General features: G+C 43.4%; 1 protein-coding gene across 2 annotated transcripts in view; it reads left to right on the top strand.

The window, feature by feature from the left end:
• The window catches only part of atf7ip2 (activating transcription factor 7 interacting protein 2), a 142,495-nt gene that overhangs the window by 69,343 nt on the left and 48,371 nt on the right, over positions 1-24,781 (top strand). For both annotated transcript variants that reach the window (XM_086000622.1, XM_086000623.1), the window contains exons 7-9: positions 12,239-12,336; positions 16,043-16,137; positions 16,787-16,868. In XM_086000622.1, the coding sequence (XP_085856748.1) occupies positions 12,239-12,336; positions 16,043-16,137; positions 16,787-16,868 (275 nt within the window). The remainder of the gene's footprint in view (positions 1-12,238; positions 12,337-16,042; positions 16,138-16,786; positions 16,869-24,781) is intronic.

The following is a 24,781-nucleotide window of genomic DNA, read 5'->3' on the forward strand; positions in this document are numbered from 1 at the left end:
GCCTTCTTAATCACTTGCTGCACCTGCATACTAACCTTTTGAGTTTCGTGCACCAGGACCCCCAGATCCCTTTGTACTTCAGTACTTTCCAGTTTCTTGCCATTAAGATAATAACTTGCTCTACGATTTTTCCTGCCAAAGTGCATAACCTCACACTTTCCAGTATTGTATTCCATCTGCCAAATCTCTGCCCACTTACTTAGCCTGTCTTATGTCCCCTTGCAGGTTTTTTATGTCCTCCTCACTCACTACTTTCCCTCCCATCTTAGTATCATCTGCGAACTTTGATATGTTACACTCGGTCCCCTCCTCCAAATCGTTAATATAGATTGTAAAGAGTTGGGGTCCCAGCACTGACCCCTGCGGAACACCACTAGTTACTGATTGCCAGTCTGAGAATGAACCATTTATCCCAACTCTCTGCCTTCTGTTAGATAGCCAATCCTCTATCCATGCCAGAATATTACCCCCAATCCCGTGATTTTTTATCTTAAGCAATAATCTTTTGTGTGGCACCTTGTCAAATGCCTTTTAGAAGTCTAAATACACTATGTCCACTGGTTCCCCTTTATCCACCCTATATGTTACTTCCTCAAAGAACTCCAGCAAATTTGTCAAACAGGACTTCCCCTTCATAAAACCATGCTGACTTTGTCCTATTAAATTATGATTATCCAAATGTCCTGTTACTGTCTCCTTAATAATGGACTCCAAAATTTTACCTACCACAGATGTTAGGCTAACCGGTCTATAGTTTCCAGCCTTCTGCCTACTGCCCTTTTTAAATAAGGGTGTTACATTAGCAGTTTTCCAGTCTGCCGGGACCTTTGCCGAGTCCAGGGAGTTTTGGAAAATTATTACAATGCATCCACAATCCCTACGCAGAAAACATCCTAAGGCACTTCATAGCAGCGTAATCAGACAAAAATTGGTATTGAGCCAAAGAAGCAGACATTAGGACAGGTGACCAAATGCTTGGTCAAGGAGATATGTTTGAAGCAGCATCTTAAAGGGGCAGCATCCTAGGCCTAACTATCTTCAGCTGCTTCATCGATGGCAACACTCAAGAAGCTTGACGCCATCCAGGACAAAGCAGTCAGCTTGATCGGTGCCCAATCCACTAGCTTAAACATCCACTCCCTCAACCATCAGTGTACAGTGGCTGCAGTGTGTACTATCTACAGGATGCACTGTACCAAGTCGACAAGGCTTCTTCAGCAGCACCTCCCAAATCTCTGATCTCTACCAGTTAGAAGAACAAGGGCAGCAAGTGCATGGGAACACCAATACCTCCAGTTTCCCCTCCAAGTCACACTTGGACATATATCGTCATTCCTTCATTGTCACTTGTGATTATTTGCCAAAGGATGTGATGGGGAGGGAATTGAAAGTAGTGGTGGAGGTGGGTGAAAGGAGTGTTGTCAGGTGTTTTGGAGAGAGATGAAGAGCTGTACTGTCACTTGCTGCTCTTGTGAGGTCATTGAACCCCTACTACTTTGAATCCTAGGTCCTGGGGTTGATGCTGCTGGCACTGTCCAGCCATCTCTGTCCAGGCCTGCTGGATAGTCACCTTGGGCATCTTCCTGTGGGTGATGGGAAACAGTACCACCCTCCTTGTCCTAACCTCCACTGGAACCTTCAGGGAGACATCTGAAAACCTCAGGGCGTCGCTGCGACTGATTGCTGCTAAGATAATTGTGTCTGATTACGCTCCTGTGAAGTGTCTTAGGATGTTTTCTATGTTTAAAGTTGCTATTTAAAGGCAAGTTGTTGTGTTTGAAATTTTCCAGAAGGGAATACATCTCTCTTTAAGAGGTGCATTCCTGCTTTAGATGGGCCTTGGGTGGCCTGTCGGAAAATTGCACAGTGGAATAAGGCAGGTTGCCCATTTCGATTGGGTAGACGGCCCAGCAGTCATATTAAAATAATGTCCAGGACTTCAAATCGCACAGGCCTCACACTGGTGGTGTCACAGGGGTTTGCCACTTGCCACCAAATCACCACCCACCTGATTCCCACCCTGAGTTAAAATTGGGGCTAATGTTTACAAATTTTGTATACAAACTGAATATTCACTGACAATATTTAGATTATAGTGCCCTCTAGTGGTGTTAGTGCAAGATGCAGCCTCAAAAAAGGGCGTGAATTTCCTCAGAGATTCTCTTCCATCATTGTAACCTCAGCGGGAATTCGGCAGTGTCACCCACATCCAGAGAACTAAGAGAAAATATTTGTTACGAGCCAATCATTATGCTATGTGACTGCATGGTTTCTCAATGGATATTTAGTAAAATGATCCAATTATAAATGTCTTTTTGGATTTTAATTAACCTTTCCCTGCCCCCCCCCCCCCCCCCCCCAACTATTCAGTCTACCACTTGCCTTGCCAAAACCGTAGCAGTGTAGCCCTTATCACTAAATCACACCTTGGTCTGTCCTCCTCCTCCTGGCAACAACTTCTCCTTTGAGCATTTCCCTTTGTTCTACCCCTCTCGCCTCTCATTAAAAATCCTTGTTCTCTACCTCCCACCCAAGTATCACAGCAAGTTTCTCACTGCGATATCTTCACTGTTTTCCTCCCTCTGTGCTGAGCAACTTCTCATCCTCAGTGATTTCAACCTCCATCTCATCATGCTTCTCTCTCCTCTGACTTCACCATCCTCCCATCCCCCCCATAATCTCTCCTTCCAAATAAATTCCCTACCCATATTCACAGTCACCCCCTCGACCTCACCATCTCATGTAGTAGTATTGGAAGGTAGAAAATGTAACCCCACTCTTTAAGAAAGGAGGAGAGAGAAAACGGGAAACTACAGACTGTTAGAATCTATTATTAAGGACGTGGTAACAGGGCACTTAGAAAATAATAATAGGATTGGGCAGAGTCAACACAGATTTATGAAAGGGAAATCGTGTTCGACAAATCTGTTAGAATTTTTTGAGGTTGTAATTAGCAGAATAGATAAAGGGGAACCAGTGCATGTGGTGTATTTGGATTTTCAGAAGGCATTCGATAAGGTGCCACAAGAGGTTATTAAACAAAATTGGGGCTCATGGGATTGAGGGTGATATACTAGCATGGATTGAGGATTGGTTAACGGACAGAAAACAGAGTAGGAATAAACAGGTCATTTTCGGGTTGGCAGGCTGTAACTAGTGGGGTACTGCAAGGATCAGTGCTTGGGCCACAGCTATTTATAATCTCCATCAATGATTTAGATGAGGGGACCAAATGTAATATATCCAAGTTTGCTGATGATACAAAGCTGGGTGGGAATGTAAGTTGTGAGGAGCATGCAAGGAGGCTTCAAAGAGATATAGACAGGCTAAATGAGTGGGCAAGAACATGGCAAATGGAATATAATGTGGAGAAATGTGAAGTTATCCACTTTGGTAGGAAAAATAGAAAAGCAGAGTATTTTTTAAATGGTGAGAGATTGGGAAATGTTGGTGTTCAGAGGGACCTGGGTGTTCTTGTACATGAATCACTGAAAGTTAACATGCAGGTACAGCAAGCAATTAGGAAAGCAAATGATATGTTGGCCTTTATTACAAGAGGATTTGAGTACAAGAGTAAAGACGTCTTACTGCAATTATGTAGGGCCCTGGTGAGACCACACCTGGAGTATTGTGTACAGTTTTGGTGTCCTTACCTAAGGAAGGATATACTTGCCATTGAGGGAGTGTAACAAAGGTTTACCAGACTGATTCCTGAGATAGGGGGATTGTCCTATGAGGAGAGATTGAGTAGACTAGGCCTATATTCTCTAGAGTTTAGAAGAATGAGAGATGATCTCATTGAAATGTACAAAGTTCTTGCAGGGCTTGACCGGGTAGATGTTGGGAGGATGTTTCACCTGGCTGGGGAGTCTAGAACCAGGGGTCACAGTCTCAGAATAAGGGCTCAACCATTTAAGACTGAGATGAGAAGAAATTTCTTCACTCAGAGGGTGGTGAATCTTTGGAATTCTCTACCCCAGAGGGCTGTGGAGGCTCAGTCGTTGAGCATATTCAAGACAGAGATCGATAGATTTCTGGATATTAAGGGAATCAAGGGATATGGGGATAGTGCAGGAAAGTGGAAATGAGGTAGAAGATCAGCCATGACCTTAATAAATGGCGGAGCAGGCTCGAAGGGCCAAATGGCCTACTCCTCCTATTTCTATGTTCTTATGTGGCCTCGCTACTCCCATCATGTCAGTCAAGGATAAAGCCATCTCTGATCATTTCGTTGTATCCCTACCCACCCACATCCCCTTCTTGCTCCGAACTCCACTTCCTTTTGTGTCCACCCCTGGGGAAAAAAACTCTTCCCCCAAGTCACTTACGACTGCACTTTCAAGTTCCCAACTGTCTAGTCTTTGGTCTTCCATTCATCATGACATTTCTGCAGATACCGATTTGCTCAATTACACCCTCGCCTCCACCTTTTGAAGCCTTGTCCCCATAAAGAAAGAAAGACTTGCATTTATATAGCACCTTTCATGACCACCAGACGTCTCAACAGCCAATGAAATACTTTTGAAGTGGAGTCACTGTTGTAGTGTGGGAAACGCGGCAGCCAATTTGCAAACAGCAATGTGATAATTACCAGATAATCTGTTTTTGCTATGTTGGTTGAGGGATAAATATTGGCCAGGACACCGGGAATAACTCCCCTGCTCCTCTTCGAAATAGTGCCATGGGATCTTTTACGTCCACCTGAGAGAGTGAAGGGATAATTACAAGTCCTAGCCCTTTTCGGGCTACCCCAGATCAGGCATATTCCCCAGACATTCACCTTCAACTAAAGTTAGAGATAGCCGAATTCCATAAGACACTTAAATGGGTCTAAAGGTTCAGGCTATCTCTCCCTGAAGGAAAGGAACGACTGAAGATGTTACCGTTCTCCAAATAGCATTTTAATAAGTTTAACTAGACTGTAACCTCCCGGATATTATGAGGGTCTGGAATACCCCCCAGAATTCTGCAACTCCTTACAAAAGAGTGTACAGAAATTGGGTTCGCGAGATTGATACAGAAATACTCTGAGACAATTCTAAAAATATATAGTTTTATTTAAGAGCCAACATTCAGTTAACAGCTGTTGATTAAATCGCAACTTTTACAGTTCAAAACAATTAGCTTACACAATCTTATTCTCAGAGATCCTTACTCTCAAATCTTAACTTCATTACATTTCCACTCTTCTACTTATTCTTAATCCAGAATATCCACCAAAATCAAATACCTTGATTACCCGAGACTTCGAGTTGTAGGCTTAGAGTGGTTCTGAAGCCGAGAATCGCTTGCCCGTCTCCAGCGACTTCTGTTTTCCCATTTGAAAATCCTATCTTTTATACTCTTTTTTTAGTGGTTTATTCTTGAAGTTTTCTGCTGATGGAAGCTAATTATCGTTAAGTCATTTCTTCTGTTGACTTCTTTCTATTCTTACTGTCAATTTAGCTGCTGCATGCATAATTATGTCTCTACCTTTTAGATGTTCCAAAAACCCATCATAAAATGGCTACAACAGATTTATCTCTTTGATGTCATTCTTATCGAAGGTCTTTCATTCAATTCTTAATATTGGCTTAACTGGTTATAACCACAGACGCGACTCTGTGGTGTTCCAAGTTCAATACAAAAACAATGTAATTGCTTGGTGCATCTATTGAAGTCATATCTTCAAAGTGTTCTGCAGGTATCATTTACTACATGTAAATTAAAGACACTTCAACTAGGGTGGTTGCTTGTTTTCTAGCTATCTCAATTGGTTGCATATTTAATCGTGTTTCCTGTCTTCCAAGTTTAACATAAAAACTATTTGACCAGCATGTGTTTCTTTTACTTGATGTCCTCTTTTCAAAGGCACATGCCTCTTTTAATGTTTCTGTGTTCCTGTTCAATGTGTTAGTTTTTAACGCTTTACTTGGGTCATTCCATTGTGTTTCTCCCAAACTCCAGACCTTTTGGAAGCGCCAAACTGCTATTTCAATAGGGCCTTTGTCTTGGCATATTTAACCAATTCCCATTTCAAAAGCTTGTGGTGTTTACAACTTTGTTAACAACTGATCGTTATCTCAGAAGCCTGTATTCTGTTTGCAGCCTGTGTCTCTGAGGCTTTAGCTTTTTAAACCCAGTATATCATGTATTAATAAATATCAGAATTCTGTTCATATTATGGTGTATTTCTTGAAATATGGCTTATTCCATCACGAGCAGATGGGGCCTCGGATTAGCGTCTCATTCAAAAGATGGCACCTCCGACAGTACAGCACTCCCTCAGTACTGCACTGGAGTGTCAGCCTAGCTTTATGTGCTCAAGTCCATGGAGTGGACTGATGGTAATATCATTACTCTCTTACCCTGGTCAGTCCCCTGGTATGGCCCTCATCTCCGCTCCCTTAAGTTCAAGGGTCGCAGACTTGAACATCTATGGCAAACAACTGGCTTAACTATTCATCGCCAGATCTGGTTGGATCACATAAAGCACTATCGGGTCCTGCTCTCCTCTGCCAAAACTGCTCACTACTGCAGGATCATCCTGGAATGCAAAGATAACCCTCGACTTCTCTTCTCCACTACAAACTGTCTTCTTGAACCCCTCTCCCCTGCCTTCATCCTGACCTCCAACAAGTGCGAGGAGCTCATGGATTTCTTTGTCACTAAGATTGAGACCATCCCGTTCAACAGTCTCTGCCGCTTCCCACCATTCCCCTAGCACACCAGGCAAAATTTCCCCTAAGGTCAACCCCCACCCAAGCCCTGAACTCGCATCTTTCTCTAGTTTCTCTGCTATCTCCCATCATGCCCTCTCCGAGCTGATCTTGTCCATGAGACCCATTTCCTGCTCCCTAGACCCTAATCCCACCAGACTGCTGATGACCCAATTTCACTTCCTGGCTGATGATGTTAACGGTTCCCTCTCCTCAGGTACTGTCCCCCTCCCATTCGAATCTCCTGTCATCCCCGCTCTCAAAAAAAAAAAAAAAAAAAAAAAAAAACAACCCTCGACCCCTTTGCAAACTACTGCACCTTCTCCAACTTCCTTTTCCTCTCCTTGAAGATGTTGTTGCCTCCTAAATCCGTGCCCATCTTTCCTGCAATTCCATGTTTGAATCCCTCCAATCAGGTATCCAACCTCTCCACAGTACTGAAACAGCTCTTATCAAAGTCACAAATTATATCTTGTGTAACTCTGACCATGGTAAACTATCCTTCTCGACCAGTCTGCAGCCTTCGGCACATTTGACCACACCATCTTCCTCCAATGCTTCTCCTCCGTCGTCCAGCTAGGAGCGACTGCCCTCGCCTGGTTCCATTCTTATCTATCCAATCGTAGCCAGAGAATCAGCTTCTCTTGCCTCCCCTGCGCTGTTGCCTCTAGAGTCCCCAAGGATCTATCCTGGGCCCCCTCCTATTTCCCATCTACTTGCTGCCCCTCCCCTATATCACTGAAAACACATCAGGTTCCACATGTACGCTGACGACACCCAGCTCTACCTCACCACCACCTCTCTTGCCTCCTCCACTGTCACTGATTTGTTACATTGCTTGTCCGACATCCAGTACTGGATGAGCAGAAATTTCTTCCAATTAAATATTTGGAAGACCGAAGCCACTATCTTCAGTCCCTGCCACAAACTCCATTCCCTAGCCACCGACTTCATCCCTCTCCCTGGCAACTGTCTGAGGCTGAACCAGACCATTCACAACCTTGGTGTCATATTGACACTGAGATGAGCTTCCAACCACACATCCGCTTCATCACAAAGACTGCCTACTTCCACTTCCATACGACTCCACCCCTGCCTCAGCTCATCTGCTGCTGAAACTCATCCATGCCTTTTGTTACCTCTGGTCTTGACTATTCCAATGCTCTCCTCCCATTTTCCACCCTACATAAACTGGAACTCAACCAAATCTCTGCTGCCCGTATCCTAACTCTCCAAGTCCCGTTCACCTGTCTGACCTACATTGGCTCCCGGTCCGGCAACACCCCAATTTTAAAATTTGCATCCTTGTTTTCAAATCCCCCCATGGTCTCGCCCCTCCCTATCTCTGTAAACTCCTCCAGCCCTACAAGCCATCGAGATCTCTGCACTCCTCCACTTCTGACCTCTTGCACATCCCCGATTTTAATTGCTCCACCGTTGGCAGCTGTGCCTTCAGTTGCCTAGGCCCTTAAGCTCTGGAATTCCCTCCCTAAGCCCCTCTACCTCTCTCTCCTCCTTTTAAGACGCTCCTTAAAACCTACCTCTTTGATCAAGCTTTTGGTCATCTGCCCTAATTTCTCCTTATGTGGCTCGGTGTCGAATTTTGTTCCTGTGAAACGCCTTCGGACGTTTTACTATGTTAAAGGCGCTCTATAAATGCAAGTTGTTGGTGTTTTTTGGATTTTATTTTGGTTCCTTCCCCAATAGACTGCATATGTCAATGGAGAAAAAGCTTTAGGTTCAGAAATGATACAAAGGTTGAAAAAAGCTTGTATTTTAAATTGTATAAAATCGAAGTGGTCAACTTTGCATTACGTTTCGGATTAAAATTTTACATTAGGGAAATCAATGTACATAAATTCTAATTGTACCCATTGCTGATACCAATACCACCAGAAAAAAAAACCTGGTTATTCTTCTCATTGCTGTTTATAGGACTTTGCTGGCAGAGAATGACTGCTGCACTTACCTACATAAGTCGCTGCACTTCAAAAATAATTAAGTGGTGCTCTGCAAGATGTTTCAACATAAGGCACTATATAAATTCAAGTATTTATTACTGTAATTATTTACAAATATAATTGGCATCGAATCAGTATATATAGAGTGTTTTACATGTACATATTTGCAACTTACAGACTACATTTCTGGCGGGCTGACAGAGGGTTCTACAACTGAAGGGTCCTCTGCAGAATCCTATTTTGGATGAAGTGGTACATCAGCCACAGTTGAGCTGGATGCTGTCTTCACAACCTTTATTTACCGCCCTTCAGAAGACTCGGTGAAAGTCTGAACAGCAACATGTTGGAACTGCAAAAAGATTTGCTGACTTAACGTGTGCGATGAGCAGTTTAGCTAGAAAGCCAACTTGCACCCAACCAAATTGTATAATAAAATGCAATATTGCCATGTCTGTGTTTCACCTGTGTGAAACCGGAGTGCGTAGCCTCCAAGGCTTTGAGTGCCCTAAAGTCTTGAAGCACTGCCTTTTTCCTGCATGTGCTGGGATTGAAAATATTGAGCCAGTATCTGTCCATTGTGGCTGATGTGTCACTATGCCTTTTTCAGATGATTCTATATCATTTATCCTGCTATTCAGGGTCAAGCATATGGTGGTTCCTTCCAAACGCATGATCGACGACTCAATGGTGTGGTGGTGTTTTCGAATGCTTTCAGTTCCTAACTTTTAGTGAGGTCTCCTTCATCCTCCCTGTTGCCATTCTCTTGGAAATTATAGGATCTTCTCCAATAGACTCCAAGGATATGCATCTGGAGGTATAAAAGAAGACTTGTGATGTTTTGGACTTTATACTGAAAATTCTATATTTAAACTACTCCAGAATATGTTTAAATAATAGCCCACTCCGATAAGCACATGCAGCATCATAGTTTAATTTTGAAGACTTTGCTACATGTTTGGTTCTGTTGTGTTTTTTTAGCACTTTTTGAAAATGTATATACCTTAATGCAGTGTCCAATACATTAATTACTAGCCACACATGGCTAATGGGAATCCAGATGTGGATAAATGAGTAATACATTATCGTTGGGCATCTGATCTCAAGACTTCTATTTGCACGGTGTATGCTTGTGTACTTTAACCTTTTTGTGTGTTTGTTGGTAAAATGGTGGGATGCAAAGCAGAATGTGCAAGAGTTTTTGATCATTGAGTGCTTTACTTCCTTGGTTACTGAATGGTGGTAGATGTTAAGTAAATACACACGTGAAGTAGATTTACCTGGATTGTGTGAGTGTATGTAAGGTGTTTTCTACTAAAATTAGTGTATGTAGCTAAAATGGTGTTGCGTCGACACACCTGTGGCTTAGCAGAATCAGAGATGTCTGAAGAGGGTTTGGCTTCTGGACTGAGAAGGTGTTGAAGAAGTGACTCTTTGTGAAAGTTAAATATTCCTTTGATGGAAACAAAACAAACATACCCTTAATAAATAAAGCCCTAACTTGTAACACACACATTTGCAGTTATTTATGTGTTTTCTGCACTCTTCTGCATCATGAACACTTCTGAAATGTTGCTTATTTTGCAGGCTATAATTGTCATAGGAGCAGGAGTAGACCATTCAGCCCCTCGAGCCTGTTCAGTTAGATCATCGCTAATCTGTACCTCAACGCTGCCTTTTCTCCATAAAAGAACTTGCATTTATATAACACTTTTCACAACTTTGGGGAGTCCCAAAGCACTTTACAGCCAATGAAGTACTTATGAAGTGTAGTCACTGTTGTAGTACAGGGAAATATGGCAGCCAATTTGTGCACAGCAACATCCCACAAGCAGCAAAAAAAATCCCTTGATACCCTTGCCTAACAAAAATTTATTCAGAACATAACATAAGAAATGAGAGCTGGAGTAGGCCATATGGCCCTTCTAGCCTGCTCCGCCATTCAATAAGATCATGGCTAATCTTCTACCTCAACTCCAGCTTCCCACACTATCCCCATATCCCTTAATTCCCAAAAATTTATCAACCTCTGTCTCTGACCTATTGATTTCAGTCTTGAAAATTTCAATTGACACAGCATTAACTACCCTTTGTGTTTAAAAAAATGCTTCTTGATTTCACTCCTAAATGGCCTAGTTCTAATTTTAAGATTACGCCCTCTTGTTTTGGATTCCCCCACCCCCCAGAGGAAATGGTTTTTCTGTATCTATCCTATGAAATCCCTTTTATCTTTTGAAACCACTCAATTCGATCACTTCTCAACCTTCTAAACTCAAGGGAATACAAACCAAGTTTATGCAACCCCTGTCTTCCTAATTTAACCCTTTCAAGCCCCAGTATCATTCTTGTGAATCTGCGCTGTACCCCCTCCAAGGCCAATGTATCTTTCCTGAAGTGTGGTTCCCAAAATTGACAGCAGTACTCCAGATGGGGTTTTTGTTTTCCAACCCTCCTGAGATAAAGGCCAACATTCCATTAACATTTTTGATTGCTTTTGTACCTGTGTATTGGCTTTAGTGATTTGTGTACATGGACACCTGAAAACCTTTGCTCCTCCACAGCTCCCGGATCTCTCACCTTTAAATATTGCCATTTTTCTTTCTAAGATCCAAAATGAATGACCTCGCTCTTCCCCACATTAAACTTCATCTGCCATAGTTTTGCCCACTCACTTAGTTTGTCTATGTCCTTTTGTAACTTCCTGTTCCCATGTACACAACTTACTATGCCTCCTAACTTAATGTCATCTGAAAACTTGAATATACAACTCTATCCATTCATGCAAGTCATTTATATGTATGGCAAAAAGCTGAGGCCCCAGTACAGATCCCTGGGGAGCACCACTTGTTGCATCCTGCCAATCGGGGAACATTCCCTTTAACTCTACTCTCTCGCCTATCTCCCAACCAATTACCAACCCACGTCTACCTCAATTCCATGTGCTTTCATTTTGTTAATTCCATCTCCAGAACCTTATCAAATGCTTTCTGAAATACCCTTTAGTGGTGGGCCTAGAAATTCGATAGTAGCAGTGTTCAGGGAAACCAGCTCTACATGTGGCCTAACTATCCTTAAAAGGGACTGCTGCAGACAGCCAACAAAAAAGTAAGTTAAAAATATACTTGCCTGAATATGAAGCTGGAAGGTGCAGGAGCACTTCTCCCGGTTCCACTGCTCACCGCACCCTCCTCCCGATCGCCGCCTTTTCCAGTCGCTCCCCTCCCAATCATCTTCCCGTCTTCCCTTCTCCTTTTAAATACTTACCTGAGGCCACTGCTGGTATTGCAGCAGATCTCATTTAAATGTATCTTCTAACCTTCTATAGCTGCCAAATGAACATACAAGCAAGTGTTGTACATTAAGTAGGGACAATTTAAGAATTGTAACAACCTGTAATAAACAAAACAACACTCAGATTGATCCTTTGTAATTAATGGAATTAAAATTGGGCAGGTTTTAAAATGGCTGGGCGATCCACTTCGCCAGTTTCCGCCTAGATGGTGAAGACAAAGATCTAATCTAATATCTCAATGATGTCATGGATTAATGTTCCTTTTATTTTTCTCAACATTCTTCCCTCAGAACTCCAAATTCTGTGCCTGAAGATGCAAAGATTGCAAGGAATATTCCATTACCAAAGAATTTGGATATTGTAACTCCAGCAAGTACAAATGACTGTGGTAACTATCTTAAATAACAAGGAGGTGGAATGTATTAGACTTGCGTGGTATTTCGGATATTGGACTGCAACATCCCATCTCTTTAAATTATGGATGCACGCTGCTGAGTTCCTGATCTCTCTCGTGTTGATGTAACAAAGTGCTTCCCCACAAGAAAAAAAAGAATGTCTGTTGAGAGAGTTGCTGGCAATAGGTCATGGCCTCTGGTATCATTTAGTCATTGATGCAGACCTTGGAGTGGGACGCCACATACACAAACACAACCTCCTGGCTACGGGCAGCAATGATGTATGGCTGAGAGATGACCGAAACAGAAATAAAGGGGGGAATTTTTTTTTTAAGGGTGTAGATTTTCTGCGGGGGATCTCAGGCCATAACTTCAGTAGATACCCCGGGTGAAGCAGCATAAATGGCCATCAATGCTACGGCATTATGCTGCAGAAATTATGGGTAGAAGTGCTACCTTCACCAAAAACAAAACTGTTGGGATATTGCACTTATGGTGAGATTCTAATATCAACAATGGCACCTAGGGAGATGCTGAACAAAAATAAATGAAAGTAAGAGTAAGTGAATCTGCAGTGTTCCTGTACACCTCCAAGTGAACAGTTGAAAGCTGCAGTATTATGTGAATTGGTCACTTGCTTGCACTTTGTTAGAGAACAGATGTTGGAGAGGGGAACTTAAGTCAAGACAAATCAATTTGCAATATAAAGACATTGGTAAAATAGCATCCCCTTGTTTCCTTATAGATCAAAATAAATTTTTGACATAGAATATTGTTGTGCATCTAGTAGATGATGGAACAAGATTTCATTTAGCTAATTTAATGCATTATATGTAGTGGTGTCGCACTTTTAACATAACAAAATAGAAAAAGTCTGACACACTTTAACAAATTTGGTCATTTTGATCAAAGATAGCTTACTTCTACTGACTTTTGAAGCAATTCACTTCTATGATATTCCCAACTTGCCATCAGCAATGCCATAGGCGATCTAATATTTGGAATGAAAAATTCTTTTAGCTTAAGTCACCACCAGTGATTTTTCATTTCAACAAACAATATGCAGAGCACACTGAAGTTATATATAATATGGGTCTATTCAATGAAAACAGATTGGTTCGCAGGATCCCAAAGGGGCTGGACTACAATTCCCAGAATGCCTCTCTGGCTGAGTACGCGCATGCTCGCGTTGCAGGAGACCGGGGAGAGCGAGTGTCCCAAAAAAAAAAAAAAAAAGTTTGTTCTCTGCAGCCTCAAAAGCATTCTGAACTTCTTGTGGGAAGCACATCCTGAAGATATTTTTTTCCTGTTACTGGCTGTAGTGCCTCATTATTCCTCTCCAAGTAATTAAAGTTCTCCATTCTGTCCTGCTTCAAAATTGATTTTTACTTCAGTTAGTAGCTGGTAGTTTTGTTCTAGCTTGCTCCTTTCTGATTGACATAAAGAAATAGTTCAGGATCAGTAGGTTTTGGTTTCAGGAAAAATGTTGATTCATAACTTGCTTCTCTGTCTTCACTTGGCTCTAAGGGTTGAATTTCTGCATAGCTTCTCCCTGTAACTTTGGTGGAAGCACTTGAAATTCTGGAGAAATGGTGTTTTTGCCATTTCTCTGAAGTTTCCACGGATCTTCTACCGAAGTTACGGTGAACGATCGAGAGAGCCTATGCAGAAATTCAGCCCTTAAGTTTGACTCTACTATTGTGGGAATTGATAGCCTGCTCACTATCTCCTACAGCCAAAGAAAGCCTGAGGTCAGCCACTGAACAAGTAGGCTCCAATGACCAGTTAAATTATGCATTTTAAATGTTTACTGTTAGCTATAAAAAGAATTGGTGTGACTTCAGAAATTGCATCATAGAAACATAGAAGATAGGAGCAGGAGTAGGCCATTCGGCCCCTCGAGCCTGCTCCGCCATTCAATGAGATCATGGCTGATCATCCAAATTCAGTACCCTGTTCCTGCTTTCTCCCCATACCCCTTGATCCCTTTAGCCTTAAGAAATATATCCAACTCCTTCTTGAATATATTTAATGAATTGGCCTCTACTGCCGCCTTTGGCAGAGAATTCCACAGGTTCACCAGTCTCTGGGTGAAGAAATTCCTCCTCATCTCTGTCCTAAATGGCTTACCCCTTATCCTTAGACTGTGACCCCTGGTTCTGGACTCCCCGACCATCGGGAACATCCTTCCAGATTCTGGTCTGTCTAGTCCTGTTAGAATTTTATAAGTTTCGATGAGATCCCCTCTCATTCTTCTAAACTTCAGCGAGTACAAGCCCAATCGACCCAATCTCTCCTCATACATCATTCCTGCCATCCCAGGTATCAGCCTGGTGAATCTTCGCTGCACTCCTTCCATGGCAAGAACATCCTTCCTCAGATAAGGCGATCAAAACTGCACACAATACTCAAGATGCGGCCTCACCAAGGCCCTGTACAACTGCAGCAAGACATCCTTGTTCCTGTACTCAAACCCTCTCGCTACGAAGGCCAACATACCATTTGCCTTCTTAACCGCCTGCTGCACCTGCATGCTTACTTTCAGCAACTGGTGCACAAGGACGCCCAGGTCTCGTTGCACTTCCCCTTCTCCCAATCTATTGCCATTTAGATAATCTGCCTTTCTGTTTTTGACACCAAAGTGGATAACCTCGCATTTATCCACGTTATATTGCATCTGCCATGCTTCTGCCCAATCACCCAACCTGTCCAAATCATACTGGAGTTTCTCGGCATCCTCCTCACAGCACACACGCCCACCCAGCTTTGTGTCGTCTGCAAACTTGGAGATATTACATCTCGTTCCCTCGTCCAGATCATTTATATATATTGTGAATAGCTGGGGTCCAAGGACCGATTCCTGCGGTACCCCACTAGTCACTGCCTGTCACTCGGAAAAAGAGCCGTTTATTCCAACTCTTTGCTTTCTGTCTGCCAACCAGTTCTCTATCCAAGTCAATACCTTGCCCCAATCCCATGTGCCTTAAGTTTACACGCTAATCTCTTATGTGGGACCTTATCGAAAGCCTTTTGAAAATCCAAATACACCACATCTACTGGTTCTCCCTTACCTATTTTACCAGTTACATCCTCAAAAAATTTCAGTAGATTAGTCAAGCATTATAGGTAATAGGTTATATATCATTGAAGATATATAACCTAATACAGTGCAAGTAGTATAAAACCAGTCTCACATTAAAGGAGAGCTGTATGCTATTGTCCTATATCCCTAAATGTTATGCTGTGTTCCTGTTGAGTGACATCCTTAAATTCAACTTAATTGATGACCTAAGGTATGTATGCGTCCCACAATCTACTGTGCTTATTCTTTGGATTAGAATTTCATGATGATGTGAGGTAAGAAATTACTGTTGGCGATATTAGTGGATGAACACTTAACATATTCATATGACATTTATCTCTACTATTTTAATGGAGACATTACCTGTTTATTTTAAATACTAAAAAAAATGCCATGCAAACACATTACGGTCTCTGAAGGGAGAGTCCTGCACATCTGCTCAGACCACTTCTACCCAGCAATTCCAAGCATAAAACAGTTAATGGCAATACAAATACGATATTTAAGATTGTGGGATAATTCAGTCAGCCATACTAATTAGACTTATTAATGTAAAGCCCGCATAGACATTGGATGTTGTATTCTCTATCGATTTATTTTATTTTCTGTTACTACAGAGAGTTTTTCAAAAACAGCACAAAGGAATGAGGTGTCTCCTGATACTCTGACTTTACAACCTGATCGTAAAGGACAAGTGATTGATGTAAGACAGGTAGGTCAGGAATGCTTCTTTGCATTGAATATTTTGGTTTAATTACATTAATTTCCCAGAGAGTTGCTAGTTAAGCACAATATGTTTTCATGCAAATTATATAAATCATGTAATGAATTAAAAGCAATATAAAAACACACTGCTTGGTAAAGATTGTCTGGAAGCAGACATTTAGTGTAGGACTAAAGTATTACTGATGCACTATTATGTTTAACCCAAATAAGGTTACGATACTTTAATTTTAAATACAGTTATCTAAATTGAACTGTTGTAATTCCAAAATGAAATGATTCTGTTTACAATAATTAATTTGACAATCTTCTTATCCATGACCATGTACTAGTATAATAAAGTAGGTAATAGTTGTGCACCAAGTTGTGCCCTATTCACTCCTTGATACATTTTGAGGTGAGCGAAGAATTAAATGGATCCTTGTAATTAAATTGGTTATATAGGTTCACTCACCAAATTCTGCATCAATTCTGTAGTCATCCCACTGTGTTCCAGAGCCCATAAATATTAGAAAATAAGTTGCTTATTTATAACAAAAGCAGCAAAACATTGCTAAATCTAAGATGCCCACAAATGCATCTCTTTTCTGCATTTTGATTAATATGCAATACTGTACATATTTTTTTTTCTTTTTCAGGGAAGTAGTCTGACAAGCAGTCAAATAGTAATTGACCTTACAGAAAATGAACCGTATATTAACAATCAAAGTAGGAAAAGAGGTACTGCTGTCTTGTTTTATGATTCAAAGCTATAAATGAAAATCACTTTCTTATTGTGGGAATCTTGCCTTTTAAACTATTGGTGTATTTTAATGTGCAACATGTATAATTAATAAAATAAATCAACAAAAAGAAATGTGAATATTTAATGGTTATTCTGTTGTGTACAAGCAATATAAAATACTAATCAATTATCTGTGGCATTGCTCACAGGGAATCAAAAGCAAGTGTAGTCTTCAGATAATGTTAGGTTGGAGGGCGGATGCGCAGACAAAATTTATTGCCCAATTTAAAGGCATACATTCTGCCTAACTCTCCAACTCCTGCTCACCCATCATCCCTGTGCTTGCTGACCTACAATGGCTGGCAAAGTCTCGATTTTTAAAACTCTCATCGTTGTGTGCAAATCCCTCCTTGGCCTTGCCCTTCCCTAGCTCTGTAATCTCCTTGAGCACTACAATCCTCCAAGATCACTTGACCTTGGGATGTTTTTACTATGTTAAAGGTGCTATATAAGTGCATGCTGTTGTAATAGTTTGATGTTGTATTGCTATTATTATTTGTTAACTAGCAAAACAAATGGCAATTTGTGAAGTAGAAAAGTAGAATTGGTTGGACCACAATTACAGTACAAGCTGAGGAGCTGGAAGACGCTGAGCCACTACAGCATTACTATTGGCAATATGGTGTAGTTACAGTATGACAAGTTTACATAGGCAATTTCCATTATAAATGTGGACATACAAAATTATAATGGAAAAGTAGACAACAGGAAGTAAGCTTTTTGTAGACAGGAAATGCACACAGATATTTAGGGGGGAAAATTGACTCGCGCCCCCTTTGTGGCGATAACTTCGATGGGGCGCTACTTTTACCGCCCCGAAAATGTTAGCGCCCCCATGCCCAAAATTCTACTGGAAGCACTCCCCCCTCCCTCTTGGGCGCTCCCATTAAATATCACGGCTCTACGTGCAGCAGCGCCACGCGCGCTGGCACGTAGCACCACGGTACTGCAGGCTTCCCTTCCCTGATTAAAGGGATGGGGCCTAGCGCACCAGGGGCCTGCTGGACCACCGGGAAGAGGGGTTCCAGCAAAAGAGCCCGGCACTCGAGCCCCGGCCGCAAAAACGCCACCCTGACCCTGTCGGACCTAAGGACCTAACATCCAGCGGTAGGTCAGGGGGTGTGAGCCAAGTTTGCGGTCGGGGCGCTGCGCATGGCGATGAAGTCATCGGCGGAGGCGCTGCGGAGCGCCAGCACTAACCTGCTGAATTTCGCAGGAGGTGATAGTGGTACCAAGCCCGGGCGCTAGTTGCTTTGCGGGGGCGCTAATGGGAGGCGCAAAGCAACTGAATTTTTCCCCCTTAGTATATAAGTATACTAGCTGGGGGGAGCCCGGCTTTGCCAGGGCTGTTTTGGGGCGGGCGGTTTAAATCGAGTGCCAGGCTTTGGGGCCCTGTCTGTGTCCCTTTGTGAATCTGCTGCCGGGCAACATTTTGACCTTTTAATACCTTGAAAGATGAAAGTGAAAGTACTTATAAAACGTTTTTGGTAAAACTTATGTTATTTTTAAAAGAGAAACTAACTCTTTCAAAGCTGGATAAGGAGAGTAGTTTGAGCTGCAAGCAGTGAAACAATGGCTGGCAGATCCCTGAGATGAAAACGATTAGTCCCGCCCACACACACACTTAATACCTTGAAAGATGAAAGTGAAAGTACTTATAAAACGTTTTTGGTAAATCTTATGTTATTTTTAAAAGAGATACTAACTTTCAAAGTAGTTTGAGCTGGAAGCTGAAGTCATGGCACTGAAACAATGGCTGCCAGATCCCCGAGATGAAAACGATTAGTCCCGCCCCCACACACACACACCGATTGGCCAACCATCAGGGGACCGTACTGTAGGATTGGTCAATCGTGACAGCACAGGATTGGTCGAACCTTGACGTCAGTCAATCAATGCTAGCAGATAATGAGTTTAATTTTGAAGGTTTTTTGCATAAGGCGCGAACAATTTTCATCCGACCGAAAAGTAAATACGCTTACCAGCGTCCCGGAAGCGTAAGCTTTCTTCGGAGGTAACGCGCGCGTAGGTACGCCGTATAACTTTCGAGCACATAGCCGGACAGACGCACACCCGAGGATGGACAGACAGACAGACAGACAAGCACAGACAGACAGAAGGACAGACAGAAAGAAGTATCCGTTTATATATATATATAGATAGATTTAATAATTTTACATATATATAGATTTAATAATTTATTAAAAATTATGGCCTAGATCTTCCACTTCACAGAATTGGGACACATCTCCGGCAGGGCAGGAACTCCGAGCCTCGACAAAGATGCACCTGTGACCCCAGCTGATCTTCCAGCCTCAAAGTCATGTAAATATTAGAGGCTTCCCCCTTCCCTACCTCTGCCAGGGAATCCTGCCAAATTGGGGACAGAATTTTGCTGCTGCAGACCTTGGAGAGCAATTTAAGAAAAAAAATGTAACTTGTATACTCCTTCATTGTGAGAAAGCATTGTACAGCCCTTAAAATTCCCTCTGCTGACCTTAGAATGCTGGATGCCTTGGCCTAAAAGGCATCCCTTGCACCTAGTGTTCAGTCAACCCAACTTGCAATGTATTTCCCTCATTTGCATGTCATTTTGTTATGTCCCCTCATATATTTAGAATAGTTATGGAAATGTACCAGGAACAATCAATCATAAAGATACTTAACAGGAGGAGGGCTAACTTCAGTGAGTTGAAAAGGGATCTGACCCAGGTGGATTCGAATCAAAAATTAGTAGGCAAAACAGTAATTGAACAATGGGAGGCCTTCAAAGAGGAGATGGTTCGGGTACACAATAAACACATAAGAACATAAGGAATAGGACCATCAGTAGGCCATTCAGCCCCTCGAGCCTGCTCCGCCATTCAATAAGATCATGGCTGATCTTCTACCTCACCACCACTTTCCTGCACTATCCCCATATCCCCTGATTCCCTTAATATCCAAAAATCATCAATCTCTGTCTTAAATATACTCAACGACTGAGCCTCCACAGCCCTCTGGGCTAGAGAATTCTAAAGATTCACCATGCTCTGAGTGAAGACATTTCTCCTCATCTCAGTCCTAAATGGCCAACCCCTTATTCTGAGACTTATCCCTGGTTCTAGGCTCCCCAACCAAAGGAAACATCCTCCCTGCATCTACCCTGTCAAGCCTTGTAAGAATTTTGTATGATTCAATGAGATCACATCTCATTCTTCTAAACTCTAGAGAATATAGGCCTAGTCTACTCAATCTCTCTTCATAGGACAATCCCCCCCCCCCCCCCCCAAATCCCAGGAATCAGTCTGGTGAACCTTCGTTGCACTCCCTCTATAGCAAGTATATCCTTTCTTGGGTAAGGAGACCAAAACTGTACACAATACTCCAGGTGTGGTCTTACATCTTTACTCTTACACTCAAATCCTCTTGTAATAAAGGCCAACATATCATTTGCTTTCCTAATTGCTTGCTGTACCTGCATGTTAACTTTCAGTGATTCGTGTATAAGGACACTCATGTCCCTCTGAACACCAACATTTCCCAATCTCTCACCATTTAAAAAAAATACTCTGCTATTCTATTTTTCCTACCAAAGTGGATAACTTCACATTTCTCCACATTATATTCCATTTGCCATGTTCTTGCCCACTCACTTAGCTTGTCTATATCCCATTGAAGCCTCCTTGCATCCTCCTCACAACTTACATTCACACCTAGCTTTGTATCATCAGCAAACTTGGATATAATGCATTTGGTCCCCTCATCGAAATCATTGATATAGATTGTGAACAGCTGAGGCCCAAACATTGATCCTTACGGTACCCCCACTAGTTACAGCCTGCCACCCCAAGAATAGCCCGTTTATTCCTACTCTCTGTTTTCTGTCCGTTAACTAATCCTCAATCCATGCTAGTATATTACCCCCAATCTCATGAGCCGTAATTTTGTTTAAGAACCTCTTGTGTGGCACCTTATCGAATGCCTTCTGAAAATCCAAATATACCACATCCACTGGTTCCCCTTATCTATCCTGTTAGTTACAACCTCAGAAAACTCTTAACAGTTTTGTCAAACATGATTTCCCTTTCATAAGTCCGTGTTGACTCTGTCCAATCCTATTATTATTTTCCAAGTGCCCTTAATAATAGATTCTAGCATTTTCCCTACTACTGATGTCAGGCTAATTGGTCTGTAGTTCCCCGTTTTCTCTTTTCTCCCCCCTCCCCCCCCCCCCCCCGCTTTCTTAAATAGTGTGGTTACATTTGCTACCTTCCAATCTGCGGGAACCGTTCCAGAATCTCTGGAATTTTGGAAGATGACAACCAATTCATCCACTATCTCTATAGCCACCTCTTTTAAAACCCTAGGATGTAGGCCATCAGGTCCAGGGGATTTAGTGGCTTTCAGTCCCATTAATTTCTTCAGTATTTTTTTTTAACTAATGCTAATTTCTTTCCGTTACTCAATCTCACTAGACCCTTGGTTCTCCACTATTTCCAGGAAGTTTTTTGCGCCTTCAGTCATGAAGACAGACACAAAGGCCGCGATTTTGGAGGCGGATCAGGTGGTAAAATAGGGGAAAAATGACGGCGGGTTCCGACCCCACCGTCAACCCGCCTCCGTTCAACTTTGCCAAAGGTGGGCTCCCAGACTGCCATTCGGTCCCGCCACCAAGCGGCGGGATAGGCACTTAAGGCAGTTAACTGCTTGTTAACTGCCTGGATAATGCCATTTTGACAGCCGTTTTACATTTTACCACTTTTTCTGCATGTTCCACGCCGTTCCCAAACCACGCCAGCTAATTGTGTCGGGTTCACAAGTGGCTGCCTTCTTGACAGCTTCAGCTCCAGCATAAAATCGGAGCTTCCAACAAGGATCAGTTGCAGGTGGCAGAACTTTGTTTTTTCTGGTCTTGGAAAACCTTTTGCAAGTCTACTGATCTTGGAAGTGGTGAAGCTGAGATCCATCTCCACTGTGACCTCCTGGGAAAACCCTCTCCCAACATTAACTGAGCGCTTCTTCAGCGGAGATATCTACCAGCAGCATGGGAACCACTTATTTCCTTTCATCCTGGTCCTCAGATTCGGAAGAAGAGCAGCCGCGGCAACAGCGCAACCAGGCACAACAGCAGCACCAACAGCAGGAGCGCCAAACTCCTGCTCAGCCTCCTGATGCTGCACAGGGCAGAAGACGTCAGCGCACGGATGCACGTCGCTGCAGTAGATACCCCCAACACAGGGTTTACAGGCTGATGATGACCTTCCTCAACATGACTGAGCAGCACTGCCAAAGGGCTCAGACTTTCGTGAGAAGTAATTGGTGACATCTGCGCAATGCTGCACCAACACCTGGAGCCCTGAGGAGTGGGTATACACCCCTTACCAGTGGTTGTCAAAGTCACCACCGCCCTCAATTTTTTTGCTTCAGGGTCCTTCCAGGGCTCATCAGCGGCATCTCCCAGTTGGCCGCACACACTTGCATCACGTAGGTGACCGATGCCCGCTTTGCCAAGGCGTACAACTACATCCACTTCTCGACGGATCAAGCAAGTGTCACCACGCGTGCAGCTGGCTTTGCAAATATGGCAGGCTTGCCAAAGGTGCAGGGCATCGTAGACGGCACACATGTGGCTCTTCGGGCACCCCATCACAACCCAGCTGTTTTTGTCAACTGCAAGGGCTTCCACTCCCTCAACGTGCAGCTGGTGTGTAACCACAGGAAGGACATTTTGCATGTTTGCACGAAGTACCCTGGCAGTTGCCATGACTCGTTCATCCTTCGGCAGTCTAGTGTGCCTCTGCTCTTCAATCCACCAAACCAACTTTCCGGGTGGCTCCTTGGAGACAAGGGCTGTCCCCTGAAGACGTGGCTGATGACGCTGTTGAGGAGGCCATCGAACAAAGCTGAGGAGTGCTACAATGCCAGTCACATTTTGACCAGGTCCATCACCTAGCAAGCCATCAGCTTGCTGAAGATGCGATTCATATGCCTTGACGGATCAGGTGGAGCCCTACAGTATTCAGCAGCCAGGGTCTCCAGAATCGCCGTGGTCTGTGCAACATCGCACAGCATCATGGCTTGCAGCTGCCTGAGGAACAAGTGGCTCAGCGCATAGCCTCCTCAGATGAGGAGGAGGAGGAGGAGGAAGACCTTGCGGATGCACCAGTTCTAGCAGCACGCGAGCACATTGCTGCCCGTGGTGCAAGAGATGCACTAATCTTTGCCAGATTCGCTTAAGTAGACAACTCAAACAAATGTGGCTGGCACCTTCTTAACACACCATACACAATGTACAAGAACCTGTGGGTTCCTATCACTCTGACCACCATCATTACAAATGCAAGTCACCCTGAGCCCTCAATGTTGAACTTCCATTTCCCAGATCACATAGGCCAGAACTTCAACTGTTTGCCATCACTTCTGTTTAATCCATTCACAAAAGGATGACAATGTCAAAAATTATATACAACAGAACAGAACACCCAAGTGGCTACCCTTGTGACTAATTGTGCTTTATCTTCCTCTTGCGCGTGCTTCTATGTGGTGCTTCCCCTGTGGCTTCAGCAGATGTGAAGGTACCTTGCTCACTTTCATGCTGCTCCTGCTTCGACACCTTTGGCGGGCGTCCTCTGGGTTTGTGAGCCTGTGAGGGCTCGGCAACAGTCTGCTGCTCCTGCGTCTGTGCAGGGGCTGAGATGCCCATCTCAGTTGGGTGAGGACTCTGACCGAGGGCTACTCAGTGGCATGGGAGTGTGAGCGCTTGGAGAGGAGCCCCCACTTCAGTGCTAGCAAGTGGCTTGACAGCACCTTGCTGCACATAGAGGGGCCATGAGGACCCGTATCTGCACTGGCAATCCTACTCAAAAGGTCATCCATGAAGCTCTGGTTTCTCTGCTCAATAGCTGCCCATCGCTCCTCCATAGAGGTCAGTCTACTCTGAACATTCACCATGTTTTCCAGACTCTGGCGACTTATTTCCTTCATGGCCATAGCCATCCTCTCCTACTGTAGCCAACCTTTCCAGAGAGGTGGCCATCCTTTCCACGAAGGTAGCCATCATTTCCACGGAGGTTGCCATCCTTTCCATGGTGGTGTGTTCAGGCGCCATTGCCTCCACAAAGGCACTGCTCCTGTTAAAGTTGGACTCCTCCATCCTCTCCACACTCGCAGTAACCCTGGAGCCAAAACCTGCCAGAGACTCCTGCACTTGTTCCTGGAGTTCCAGCACCGCTCTCTTTCTGAATGAACCCGGAGGCACAGGATCCACATAGAAACATAGAAGATAGGAGCAGGAGTAGGCCATTCGGCCTCTCGAGCCTGCTCCGCCATTCAATGCGATCATGGCTGATCATCCAAATTCAGTACCCGGTCCCTGCTTTCTCCCCATACCCCTTGATCCCTTTAGCCTTAAGAAATATATCCAACTCCTTCTTGAATATATTTAATGTATTGGCCTCTACTGCCTTCTGTGGTAGAGAATTCCACAGGTTCACCACTCTCTGGGTGAAGAAATTCCTCCTCATTTCTGTCCTAAATGGCCTACCCCTTATCCTTAGACTGTGACCCCTGGTTCTGGACTCCCCGACCATCGGGAACATCCTGCATCTAGTCTGTCCAGTCCTGTCAGAATTTTATAAGTTTCAATGAGATCCCCTCTCATTCTTCTAAACTCCAGCGAGTACAAGCCCAATCGACCCAATCTCTCCTCATACGTCATTCCTGCCATCCCAGGTATCAGCCTGGTGAATCTTCGCTAAACTCCTTCCATGGCAAGAACATCCTTCCTCAGATAAGGCGACCAAAATTGCACACAATACTCAAGATGTAGTCTCACCAAGGCCCTGTATAACTGCAGCAATACATCCTT

The sequence above is a fragment of the Somniosus microcephalus genome, chromosome 11 (assembly GCF_052327205.1).
Source record: "Somniosus microcephalus isolate GS21.2 chromosome 11, FLI_Smic_1.0, whole genome shotgun sequence".
Lineage (NCBI taxonomy): Eukaryota > Metazoa > Chordata > Chondrichthyes > Squaliformes > Somniosidae > Somniosus > Somniosus microcephalus.